This window comes from Tympanuchus pallidicinctus, unplaced genomic scaffold (assembly GCF_026119805.1).
Source record: "Tympanuchus pallidicinctus isolate F22 unplaced genomic scaffold, pur_lepc_1.0 scaffold3, whole genome shotgun sequence".
Classification (NCBI taxonomy): Eukaryota; Metazoa; Chordata; class Aves; order Galliformes; family Phasianidae; genus Tympanuchus; species Tympanuchus pallidicinctus.
The window spans coordinates 2,522,671-2,535,704 of NW_026294747.1; the positions used below are offsets into that span (position 1 = coordinate 2,522,671).

Here is a 13,034-nt window from a genome sequence, read left to right on the forward strand (position 1 = left end):
AAATAGGAAAATAAGAAAATCTCTCACTCCATGCTAATGTTTTATTTGATTTTTTTTATTTAATATTTTGTAAATAGTTTCCCTCAGATAAATATGTCTATTATTTCAGTCACAGTTGTCTAAAATATTTTATTCCCAATAATAATAATAATCTGAATATAAGGTCAGTAATCACCTACCTGTCTGTACAGAATGTGTAGCTTTTTATGCATACTACTGTTTGATATTCTCAGTATTCTCAGTGTTTAGTTTTATAGCACCTTTTTTATCAATGGGTTATTGTTGAAGGATACCTATCTTCTAATTTTAATAAATCCAACCAGGGTTTGGGGATGGTCACCTTCACCTAAAATGCAGACAAAGGAAACTTGAACATGTTTATTACTTCTGAGATCTTCAAAGACAATTATGAGTAGAGCAAATGCTGTAATGAAAGAGTCTAGAACCTTTGAGCTGCTAATGAGCTTTATGCTAGGGCAGAAAAAAAACAGGCAATTTTTTTGTGTAAAGGGAAGAAAATGACCTCATTATAAAAACCTAAGAATATGAAAAAGAATGTATTCATCTAACCTTATGGATACAGTTACAGTAATGCAACTCCTCAAAAAGCTTTGAATTGGTGTTCACATGAAGAAGTTCATGATACAGTGATTTCATGGTACTGTTGCAGCAGCAGAATCCTGCTAGAAATGGATAAACTCCACCTCTGTACAGGGCTTGCTTTTCCTTCTTGATGTAATTCTAGTATTACATAATAAATGTGCCTGAATGACTTCTAAATATCTCTAATGTCAATGTTAACGTATAGTGGTGTCTATCTACAGTACTTACATCTTTCAATTGATAAAAGAGAAAATAGCATAGGCAGTGATATGAGGAAATAGGCAGTGATATGAGGAAATAGGCAGTGATATGAGGAAATAGGCAGTGATATGAGGAAATAGGCAGTGATATGAGGAAATAGACATGAATTTTAAAACTTGAGCAGAAGTGTCACCGGTCTCCTCCCAAATCTTAGTGCCAGTTTTAAGTTGATAAGTCAAAGCTGGCTTAATGTCGACAATGACTAAAAATCTGTTATTCATATGATTTATTTTAGACATTATATTCTTCTACTGGACAGAATCAAGGAGAGTTGTAGTGGCTTCACCAAGGGGTTGTACCAGAAAGCCTGATTTATTTCAACACTGGGTACCAATAGGTCTCTTGTGGGATTCCTTTCGCTGATATTTTTACGGTTATAATGAAACAGAAGAAGCATGGCTGTTAATCATCCAGTTGGACAGTATGATTCCAGAGGCTTTTCTTTGGTTGCAGTTATTATCCTAGAAGGGACCCTGGGAGTATCTCAATAGAGGGGCTGAGGCACTGGGGGTTGCCCAGTCTGGAAGGGAGGAGGCCAGGAGGCAACCTCCTTGCTCTCTGCAGCTCCCTGAGGAGGGGATGCACAGGGGGAGGTTAGGAAATTTCAGGAGAACTCCTAAACCTTAGATCTTCTGCAACTTTAATGTATGTGAGTAAACAGAAGAACCTCAGTCCATGTAGCTGAAACAAGCAGTCCCTTGTATGCAGTCCTTCATAGTAATGGTGCCGTTTAGGGATCTGTACTCCTGGTACGGTTGTACCCCATTGATACTAACAACTAAGAAAAGAATTTAAACATTAATTCTCATTGTTTTTAAGTGAATCCTTAACAATTTAATATGCTACAAGAGCGTCTCTGATAGTTTTTGCTGCAAACAATGAAGGATGTGAAAGAGTCTTTGAATCCCTGGTTATTATCCTTGCCTGCATGATGTAATTTCTTTCAGATTCTTGTCATGTGTCTATACTGTAACAAGTCTTGACGTTGCATACGTTAAATCAGTGTTCGAGAATGTTTTGTGTGAAGTGGCAGAAATGCTGTCTTGTAAAGCTTTTATGTGTACATACTTTTACTCCATCCAACAGACTGAGCCTGAAATTATAGAAGAAACAAATGTTGACCGTGTCACTGAGCCTCGGAACTACACCAGGTCCCGTCAGGCCAAAGGCCACTCAGAGACCTCAACTTTAAGCTCTCAGCCCTCCATTGATGAGGTTCGACAACAGATGCATATGCTCTTGGAAGAGGCTTTCAGCCTGGCCTCTGCAGGTCACGGAGGACAGAGCAGGCAGGAGGCCTACAGCTCCGCACCACACTTGCCCTATTCAGAGGTGGTGACCAGCGCTCCTGGTACCATGACCCGACCTAGAGGGGGTGTGCAGTGGGTGCCCACATACAGACCAGAAATGTATCAGTACAGTCTACCAAGACCAGTAAGTGAAACTTCTCTTCAGTACGCTTTAATACCATAAAGATATTTCTATTCTAAGAACTTTTTTTTTCTTTTTAAGATGGAGTCCCATTTTCATGCTTAAAAACTGAGCGTAAAGCCATGTTTACAGTAAATAAGTTTGTGTAGTGGGGCATGTTTCTCTGTCTTTACACATGCCCATATCTCGCATGAAGACTCTTAGAATCTGTTTTAGCAGCAAGGTGACCTTATTTATGTTTTGCTTGAAAGAATAGGCTGCACTAAGCTCCAGACTGCTCAACGGATAAAGAACTGGTCTGCATGTCTCCTGTTGATTGAATGCATATTTGGAAGCAATGTGTTTTTTGTTTTTTTTTTTTTTAAAAACACCTGGGCATGAAACATCCAAAGCTTCTGCACAAATTCCACCAGTGAGAAACATCAGCCCAAGCCAGGGAACCAAGCGCAATGCAAAATCTGCATGACCTGAAATGTGGGCTGCTATTGGCAGCCTTACAGTTGTATCTATTGGTGTGGGACTAAGATGGCTCAGTGCTACAGGTTTCTCGGCTGACCTTATGTAGGTCATTCTTGATGCTTCACCTGCTCACCTCAATTTGCAACTAACAATTTCTTATCTCACAGAAATAATAAATATTTTGTAGATATATAGACAGCAATAGCAGTAGTGCTGTGGGCATCCTTGGTAGGTCAAGCTACCTCTGAATTCCAAGATACTGTTACTCTGAAACTGTATCTATCCATCTCAGTGGGGGGGGAAGGGGGGGCTGAAGCTGCATTAAATTTACGCTGTTCATTTCAATGCATTTTAGGGGTCAGAAATGATTTGTTTTGTTTTGAAATAATGCATTTCAAATTGAGTCCCCTAAAACGCCTAGAAGAAAGAGAATAAAGCAGAAAAAGTGTCCTCGCTTTAAAATAACTGTTACTGTGACTTCTTCTCATGACAGTAAAAAGTACATTAGAGGATGTTGCTTCTGAACTATTCTAAACATAAGTGAAAGTCAGTGGCACTGCCTGCGGAGGCTCACGCTGATGCTATTTTAAATCATGCTAAGGGATATTTTTGGCCCTTTGAAACTACCGCAGTGAACTTCATATATGGCATATAATGGGATTTTATGGCTAGAATTCGATTAGAAGCTCAAGAGACAGTTAATAGCTATCCAAATTACTTTGACACTTGAGAAAGTCTTTTTGAAAGGAAATGAAAATCATTATATAGAGTGAGATTTAAGAAAATGTAATTGCCATACTTTTTTGGTGATTGCTTCACTATTTTCAAACTCAATCGTCTACTTGTTTTCTGGGCTTTAAAGCACTTGGTTATCTTTCTGGGGGCTTGAAGATAATGTTAAGCACTTCCCTGAAGACACTTACATTTTAACTGGTTGCCATGGGGTAGGATAGTCGCAGGCTAATGGTGCTTGGATAGAGGTTGTTAGTTCATAGTTTTTTCCAATCTGTTTCTGAGATGTAAGTCGTACTTTAACTGAAATGTTTACTCGTTTGTTCTCAATTGGGGAAGGAGGATTTCAATTAGAAAAACCCACTTGCAGTGTATGTGCAGAGTGATGTGTGCAGGAAAAATATGCAAGAATTGCTGCTCTCGATGTTTTAGTACCTGTTTGCCTGCCCGTGATACCTCTGTGTGGTAATCCTGACAGATGCTGAAAAGGGAGGCACCAGGGAGTTAATTGGGCCAGAGTACAGCAGGGCTGGCCGTGGAGCAGCTGTAAAGTGGCTGGTGTACTGAAGGTATCTGTTATGATTGGAAATTTGGATTTAAGATTTTCCTTGTTAGATGGAACAAATGCAGACATTGGCTTTATTTGTGGGTTTCCAAGTACAACATAAGCATGAGGATCTTCAGCCCATCACTCTTTTCTGAGACGTGGGCCTTCATGGCCCATACATTACACTCAACCTTTTAGGAGCTCGCACAGTCTTTCCAGTAATTTGAGTGCACTTAAGCCAGCATTTATTGCAGAGATGTTTCATAGATGATACAAGTGCTGAATAAGATTTCTAACACTTGCATTCTCTACTTTTATACAGCATAAATAATAAGATTGAAGCATATGTCATGTGTCTCCTGGACCCAAATTCTTACAGCTTTCTTGCTCAGCTGTAGTTATTACTGCACTGGTTTGCTGTTAAGATTCTTAGTGTTTTAGCCAAAAAAAGACTCACTGACGTTTCTCTCTGGAAGGGTGGTGTGAGGTCTGCAGTCTGATACTTGTGCTATCTGAATTTGAAATGTGATTAATTTAACAGGAATTGTTGTCGACTCCATATTACACAAGATCTCATTTTTGGACAAAACAGGGTTTGGAATCTTTTCAGAATGCTCCTATATAAAAGTTTTTTTTTTTTTTTTTTTGAGAAAAGCAAAACTATTGCTGTTCAAATTTGCAAAAACTGCAAAAATCTTCAGCACCTTCATTTTGAAGAACAAAATTAGGCAAATTTCTTGTGAAATCAACATCTTCATATACGCTGGCTTGTTTTTGCTTTTTTAATGTTTTTTTTTTGTTTGTATGTGAGTGCTTCTTTTGTAAGTCAGTTTGCTTGGCTTTCTAGCAGCGTACAAGTTTCAGTGAAGTTGCTTTGTTTCTGTAATCATGTCAGTTTAGTACCAAAGGGCTCATCTAAACCTCCAACAGACATGCCTCTATAGTCTCTAAACATTCTTATTCTATTTGTGTTGCATGTAGGAAAAAACTAATACTGCAGCATAACATCTTACAGAAAGTCCAGAAAGCTCAGAGTTTGTTGTCATAACTATTTTGGAGGAAGCTCAGCACAGCAGAGGACTGACTGCTCTCCACCAGAGTGGACAGTCCCTTGGTGAGGCACAGCAAATCTTTTGATAGGATTTTTCACTTTAACAGGATTCCCTTTGCCCAGCCGTTAGCGACACGGTGCCACTCGTTGAAAATTGTTCATCTCCTATTTAAGCAGCAAAATAAGTGCTTGGATTTTCTACTTCATATTTTATTCCTCTCCACGTTTTCAATGCGAGTTGCAGGAAGTTTGTGAGGCATTCATTGTGGTACCTTAAAAAGCTTCATTTGATGTCCACTTTTCAAAACGTGCATTAGTACACAAGAGAAAACCCATATCTGCCTCTGCTCCTCTCCATCAGCCCTGTTGTACTCAGTAGCATTTGGAGTCACCAACCACTCTGAAACGTATGCTGTACCTTTAAGATAGGGGAAAAAATAGTTTCATACTTAGTACAAATGTATGCTGAGGGCAAGATGTAGGATGAAAGGGTTATGGAGCCAGAAGGAAGTGTTCAGTTCAGCATTGCCAGCTTTTCGGGTAGAGGCATTGCAGACCATTTCAAGTCCAGTGTTATTAGAAATGTAAATTAAACTTTGATGCAAATAGCATTTTGTTTGTTCTGTACGTTTATTTCGTTAAAAATCAAAATCAGTATTTCCCACCCCTGGCTAGGAAACGTGCTATTGCATTTTCAGTTTTTCCCACCTAGACATGGAAATACTTCAAATAATGTTGTAGCGTGGTGAAAGTGAATATTTAGACACATCATAGGTGGCATGAAAGGAAAAACGATTTTCAAAGACATGCCTTTGAGGGACCCTACCCTGCTTTAAAAGAGACAAGGATGAGAGGTGGGAGAGAGATGCTTGGTTTGTATTGCTTTTCCCTTAGCTATGCTGGCATTAAAAGTCAGCTTTTTGTTAGGTTATCTTTTCCAGTTTTGCAGCAGAGAAAAAGCATAATGGAACACTGTCTAAAAGTGTGATATGTAAAGGTGATTACTGTATGATAATGGTTTTAGAAATTTAGTGTGGGATTTATATTGCCAAATTCAAACCTAGATGTAGGTGTTAAGTCTGAGCTAATAGTGTAAATCCTGTGGGCTCTTTCAACAGGCAGGAGGAGGGTGACTCATAGTGGTAACATGTTTTTAGCTTTCTCTGCTGTTTGCTGAGGCAGTCTCTGACTGAAGCAGAATCATCTCGTGTAGTTCAAAGCCTCACTGTTGGACTTTGGATGCTAGTTTTTGTCAGAATGCATATCTCTTGGTACTGCACAGCCTCCCCCAAGTTTGCTCTCTTTCTGATCTCTGTTTCTCTGAAGTGTTGTCAGTAAAAGCATAATGAAGAACAAATAAAGCATAACGGGTAGAATACAGGTGTCAGTACTGTAGAGACTGATTACTCCCCCTCTACCTTTAAGCATATTTAGCCAAATTGTGACCTCTAATTTACAGCATACCTAAGAATTTAGAAGGAGAGTTTTGTCCTACAGGCCACAGCACACAATTACTGGTCCTTCACGTGCATTAGTGATGAAAGCCAGAATAGCTATGGGCAAGATGCTCCATTTTGTGAGTTGGTGAGCTGATTGCATGCTCCTCTGAATTTAGTTTCAAAATAATTTGAATTGTTATTGCTTTAGAAAAATACAGAGCTTGGGGTTTTTGTGAAGAGTTTTCTTTTAATTGCTCCGGGGCTGAAAAAAGTTGAAAAATGCATTGCTTGTGGGCAGTTCCATTTCACCAGGCAGAAAAAACTCTGAGAATGTTTTATGAATCCTTAAAATGTTTTACTTTTGGAAAATGCCCCATCCTTGGAGACTTTCAAGACCAGGCTGCACCAGGCTGTGAGCAACCTGATCCAGCTGTGGTGTCCATGTTCATTGCAGGGGAGTTGGACTAGATGCCCTTTAAGGGTCCCTTGCAACTCTAAGGGTTCTGTGATGCTATGAAGTGAAAATTCAGAGATCTTTTTCCTTTGAATCCAAATTATCTGTGGAATCTCACATAACTGTAGCAGATCTACTTTCCCAGCAAGGTGACAAGTGTCACAAAGGTAGAGTTTAATAAGTTCTATTTTAATTAGTCTGCCTTCCCTTTGTGAACTCATTCGTTCATGTTTTCTTCCATATCCTAAAATCACCCAAGCTTTGTAAATTCTCTAATAAAATTCCATTACTAGCGGTGCCGCAGAATAATAGCCTCTAGTTGGCCAGCACTTGAAACGAGTATTTGATTTCTGAGGTCATTTACTTTTTAATTTGAATGTGGATCTCTTGGTGTTTCAGAAAATATTTCTTTCTCCTACAGGCTTATAGATTTTCTCAGCTTCCTGAGATGGTGATGGGCTCTCCTCCTCCTCCTGTCCCTCCTAGAACTGGTCCTGTGGCTGTTGCCTCTCTCAGGAGGTAGATAGCTTTTACTTTGTTCTCAATATGAACTCTAAAAAACACAGTTTTTTGTAAGAACTGAGACAAACCCTCAAGTAGCACTTGTGAGCCATCCAGTTAATAAAGAAACACTCATGGTATTAGAAACATGCTATTTTTATTTTCATTTTAACATCAAGAGGAAAGAAATAACAGCAAATTTTCTCTTCTATTAGCTCATCTTTTTCAATAAAATTAGGAAATCCTTGCCTCCAAATCACACAGTACATAATGAAATATTCTGTAGCAGATGTGCAGCAGATAGCTTGCACCCTGCTGTTCTCTGTTCTAACAACCTGCGATGTGATACTGATAAGTTATCAGTATCCTGGGTCTGGGGGGCTTCCACCTAGCTTTCAGATATCTAACACCTTGCTTTACAAAGCCAAGTATGAGTAAAATGCCTGATTCTTAGCTCAGTGTATACTGCCTCTTCCTTCATAAAAAGCATTTCAAGGTATTTTCACACTTCTGTGGTGCAAGAGCTGATTTAGCCTACAGTGCTGTGCTGTTGTATGCTGCAGAGTTCCAACTGTAATTCAAAGGCACTGCAAGCCTACTGAGAAATGCTGTAGAGTACTAAGAAGAAAGGAAACTTTTCTGAGTGTCTGCTAGCTGCATCCAAATATTCAGAGTACAGATTCTTTTTTGGCATATTGTTTTATAACCACTATGTTATAGTGCTATAAATCAATATAAATCAGTAAAGCTATAAATCAACTGGGACGCATCGTTTCATGAGATGCTAGAACTTCCCATGTGCAGTTTAGACTACTTTGTGTCACCCTATCATCCTGTGTTTTCTATAATCTTGTATTGATGAGCTGTGGCATAGCTCTGGTTTTTGTACTGCGTATCATAGGCATTTGTTTGAAAATCCAGTAAAACTGGGTAGCTTAATCCTAGCAGGCTTGTCATACTGTAGCTCATAGATGCAAATATAGCTGTCCTGTCCAATAGTTGGGATGTTAAATGTTTCTTTTTTTTTCCATTTCTAATGCTCAGGTCTACATCAGATATTGGCAGCAAAGTGAGAATACCAGAGTCCAGTGGGGTGGATCAGGCCCAGCATCACGATCCTGCATCTTATGCACCTGGTTCAAGAGCTCCAATGCCTGTAGGCCCACTTGATCAATCGACTTTTCACTCAGGTGAGAAATAAACCTGCAGACCTAACTTGCAACTTCGAGACCCCCGTGATTTGTTTTGCATGTAAATGAGCTGATGAGAAATAGTAAGAACACACGATTATTTGGAGAAAGAAGGAATTGGGTATTTCTCCAGGTACAAATGAAGGGGATGTATAAACGACTGCCTCTTTGCAAATGCAGAAGCAGCTACATTGTAAAGTATTGCTCATCCTGCAAAAGGAAAGGGAGACCGTTTCTGAAGGTAAAAGACCCCACCAGGTGATCTTTGTTTTAATATGTCATTCTGCTGGCTTGCCTATCAGGTCTCTGAGCCACTAAGGTCCAGTAGAAGAGTTCATCTGCACCAAAAATCTGGTGCAAATTGTAAGAGGGATTGTCTAGCTGATACAGAGGCTATTGGTTGTCAAGAGCACAAGTCATACTATTGATGGGGCTCAATGGCAAGAGGGAACTTTCTGGCAGACCTCTGAACACACAGCAATTGTCATGTGTCTAAACAAATACGGCCTTGCATAGAGAGGCTGTCACCAGCAAATGTCAGAGAAGACTGGAAGCAACTTCTCATTGGGAAAACGTTTTCTTGAAGACCTGTAGAAAAAAGCTTTCAAGATTAGAAAAATTTTACACTGTCATTTCAGTTTTGTAAATGGCAGGTTCATTAGACGTGACTGCTAATCTGCAAATAATTTCTTTCTTATCTTTCTCAAAAGTAATTGAGAGTTATCTGCATTGTATTCAAAATCTGCTGAGAATAATGCTGTGAAAATGCATATCTGCCGCCAATTAATTAAATAAGTAGGTTTGAAGGATCCACTGTGCACACATTCTTATCACATACCTTCCTCAACGTGAGTCTAAAAGGAGCAGATGCCACCCTTTCATATAAAAGTGTTTTGAACTATAAAGCATGCCACGCTGCCAAGAACTCTACTGTCGTGACTGCAGCAACGTTCTGCGTGATATAGCTTTCTGTCAGTGATGCAGGGGTTTTATTGCTGTATGTTACAAATAGGTATGGTGTGCTACCACTGAAGAGTGCATTTCAGAAGAGACAAAATGACCTTAGTGTACACTGTGGAGTCGGCCAGATTTATTCTAGGATTAACTGGAGGAAAGGCTCGTGTGGGAGAGAGCCTTTAAATGGCTCTAATGCAGGGAAAGATAGAGTTGTGAGAAATCTGCAAGTGTAACAGATGAGGATTTCTAATGTTCTAATTGGAAAATAAATTTTTATCAGATCAATAGGTGGAAAGGCTATACTGCAGATGCTGATTGGGCATGAAATGACCAAATGTTGCCCTCATGCAGCCCATCAACATCAGCTTTAAAATAATGATTTTGCAGTAAGAGTTGGGGTAAGACAGTACTTCAGCTTCTTGAGTGTTCAATTTGTATAACTGCTCATTTTGCTGTGGTTAAATTAAGAGCTTTTTTGGTGAAGAGAAGCTGTGTGTCATCTGCAGGAGCAGCACTTTTTTCTCAGTACAAGTCTGAAGAATACTTTGGACAAGTTAGCCTTGCTAATCACTCCTCAGTGAAGATGCTCAGTTGTCTTTTTATTGTGTTTTTTGCATTTACTGGCTCTTCTGCTCTCGCATCAATGATTTATTTTTGTTATACTCTGTGAAACTTAAAACTAAAATACATGGCTGTGTATTACTGAGTACTCAAAATATCCCATCCATGTGCTTTGTTTGCAAATGGTAAAGACAGTAGAGAGCTTTTTCCCCTCTGGATTTAGGAATGAGGCTGCAGTGTACCAGTGATGCAAATGCTGGTGTTTGTATCTTTATCTAAAGAGACACTGGTGGAAAGAAGTCTTAACAGGCAAGCAGATTGTACTTTACTCTAAATTTGGCAAATAGGTGGAATTATGATGGCTTCTCTCTAGAAATAGTGGAAGTATGTGAGGAAATGGTGGACTTCTAGACTGCCTAGTTACATACTGTGTGTAAACTCAATAATGGCAGAATGAAGCACCTTCTGTTGTGAAGGACTTAATGAGCAGATATAACCATATCCAGAGATCTGGTTGGACCTTGTCTTGGGAAAGCTGTTTTCTCCTACTTAACATCAAGTAAGATCATGGCATTCTAACAGACAACTTCCTGGACATCCCTATGCATATCTCCTGAAGAAGACACAGGAAAACAGATTTTATGTCAGCAGTTTCCTTGGAAATATTTATATAAGTGGTAGCTGCATAATTCATTGCAGTCATAGGCTGTTGCTGGGAAATGTGTTGAGCAGGCAGAGCCTTGGTGGTTGGTTTTTTTTTTTTCTTTGTTTTTTAATGGAAGCATAGAAATTTTATGATGGAGTTGTTGAGATTACAGCCTTTTAAAGGTATCACTCAGTTTTGTAGGTCTTGTGTCTAGAGACATTAGAGTAGTGTAAATATAAATTTAAACTGAATGCTTTGTAGCCTGCTGTTGAAAAGAAAGATGCAATCCTCTGAAACCCATGGTAACAGCAGCTAAAAATTGAATACAAGGAAACAAATGTAAAAAGAAAATGAACCCTTTTTTTTCTGGAATGATTTGAAGTTTTAGGGGGAGTCGTTATTACAAGGATCCAAGTCCTTAGGGGTAAGTCTTCATATCTTTAACGGTTGTGCATCACTATGTGGACAACTGCCAATCTTGTTTTCTCCAGTATTTTCTGCTGTTATAAAGATGTGTAGTCGGCTACTTGGAGTCTTGCATCCAACCAATGATGATCATGTTCTCACTGGGGGAAAAAAAAAAAAGAAAAAACCTTGAACATCTACTTCATAAGTAATATCTTCTAATTTTTAACTTAAAAGATAGGTTGCTAATTGTATATGATGTCATTTTTTTAATAGGTAATACAGTACCAGCAGTGTTTGCCATACCAGCAGCAAACCGACCTGGCTTCACAGGCTATTTTATCCCAACACCACCCACAGCATATAGGAACCAAGCTTGGATGCCCTATGCTGGGGAAAATGAATTACCAGGGCAGTGGGCAGACTCAGTAAGTATCCTGACTTTTCTAATGATGTGCATTTCTACACAAAAGATGTCTTGAGTGATGCTAAGCATCAGCAAAGAATCTGAGCAGGGTGATTACTTCCTGAATGGGAATAATCTCTAGCAGTGAGGATCTTTGTGAGAGGGTACAGATATTATCTGTCCATACAGTGGACTGTAAGCATCATTCAGTAAGTTAGAGGCTGGCACCCATTCAAAGATGATGTGATAGATACAATTTTCTTTCCCCAAGACAGAGCTTAAATATTTGGTAGGCAGTGAGTGATGCTGTTGTCTCACGAAGTGGCTTTATGCTGTTTCAAAGCTGGGGAACATCTTTCTACCCCGAAGACTTCTCTCAAGGCAGCCTCACTCCCAGATACTAGCTCCCAACTCTGCCACAGCCCTGCTGTGCAGCATTTCTGCTGGGAGTGACAGATCTTAAACTAAATAATTAATTGCACAATTCTACCCTTGGACAGATCCAATTGTTAGGCTGAAGTATACTCGCATTTCAAAGAAATGAAACTGAGATCCTAAAATGAATTGCAGTAGTTCATCATGTCTGAAACAAATTCTATCACTTAGGGGCTTTTTTTTTTTTTTTTTTAAGACATTTAACTTCAATGCTACTAAGGAAAAAAAATGCAGGATTGACTCTTTTGCTTGAGCTTAATTCTAATGTTTATGCAGAACCAATTCAGCTAAACTGGGAGATAGATTCTATTTCTTTGTGCAGATAATCAACAGAATATTTTAGTGAACTGCACTTGGAGACAAATAGTTGCCTTGAAGCAACTAAGCAAGAGACAATAAGGTCATATAGATGCTCCTGAGGACAGCTCTTTTGTGCCAGATCTTCATGACTGCTGTTGATGTATAAGAGGAAAAGAATTCAATTTGATTCTCAGATGCAAGTCTGAATTTGTAGTCTGAACTGTCAAGAAAAAGGATATTCATATACAAACTGTATCTGATGGTGTGCTCCCGATAGCTGAAGGCTTGTGAAGTCATACAGATTCCCTTTCCAGAATGAAAGCACAGAAAATCTTTGTTAAAAATGTATTTTTATTTGTAATCCTACTGACATTTAGTAGATTCAAGAGACCTACTTGTATCTGAACTTCAATTAGAACTTCTTCATTAAGAAAAAAAAAAAATAAAAAAAAATGGGAGAAGTACTTTGTTGCTTGTATATTCTTTTTCCCTTTTGCATCTCAGCTTCAGTCCCATGAAGTAAGTAAGAATCAGGTGTCACCTGTCAAAAGTCAAGCCTGAGAACAAACCAGACTAAACTGGAAAACAAGGCTCTGACCTCCAGTTTCCTTCCTTTAGAAGGAGAAAGAGATGAGAAGAGCACATAGTGCCAGTGG

At 39.0% G+C, this 13,034-nt stretch overlaps 1 protein-coding gene across 8 annotated transcripts in view; it reads left to right on the forward strand.

Moving 5' to 3' along the window:
• KIAA1549L (KIAA1549 like) overlaps positions 1 to 13,034 on the forward strand; it is a 299,878-nt gene that overhangs the window by 83,722 nt on the left and 203,122 nt on the right. For 7 of the 8 annotated variants that reach the window (XR_008209514.1, XM_052695633.1, XM_052695632.1 and 4 more), the window contains 4 exons: positions 1,951 to 2,298; positions 7,399 to 7,496; positions 8,523 to 8,668; positions 11,514 to 11,665. Coding sequence is in view for 7 of the 8 variants with exons in the window: in XM_052695633.1 (XP_052551593.1) it covers positions 1,951 to 2,298; positions 7,399 to 7,496; positions 8,523 to 8,668; positions 11,514 to 11,665 (744 nt within the window). In the remaining variant the exon portion in view is untranslated. The remainder of the gene's footprint in view (positions 1 to 1,950; positions 2,299 to 7,398; positions 7,497 to 8,522; positions 8,669 to 11,513; positions 11,666 to 13,034) is intronic. The other variant, XM_052695635.1, reaches the window with a different exon arrangement.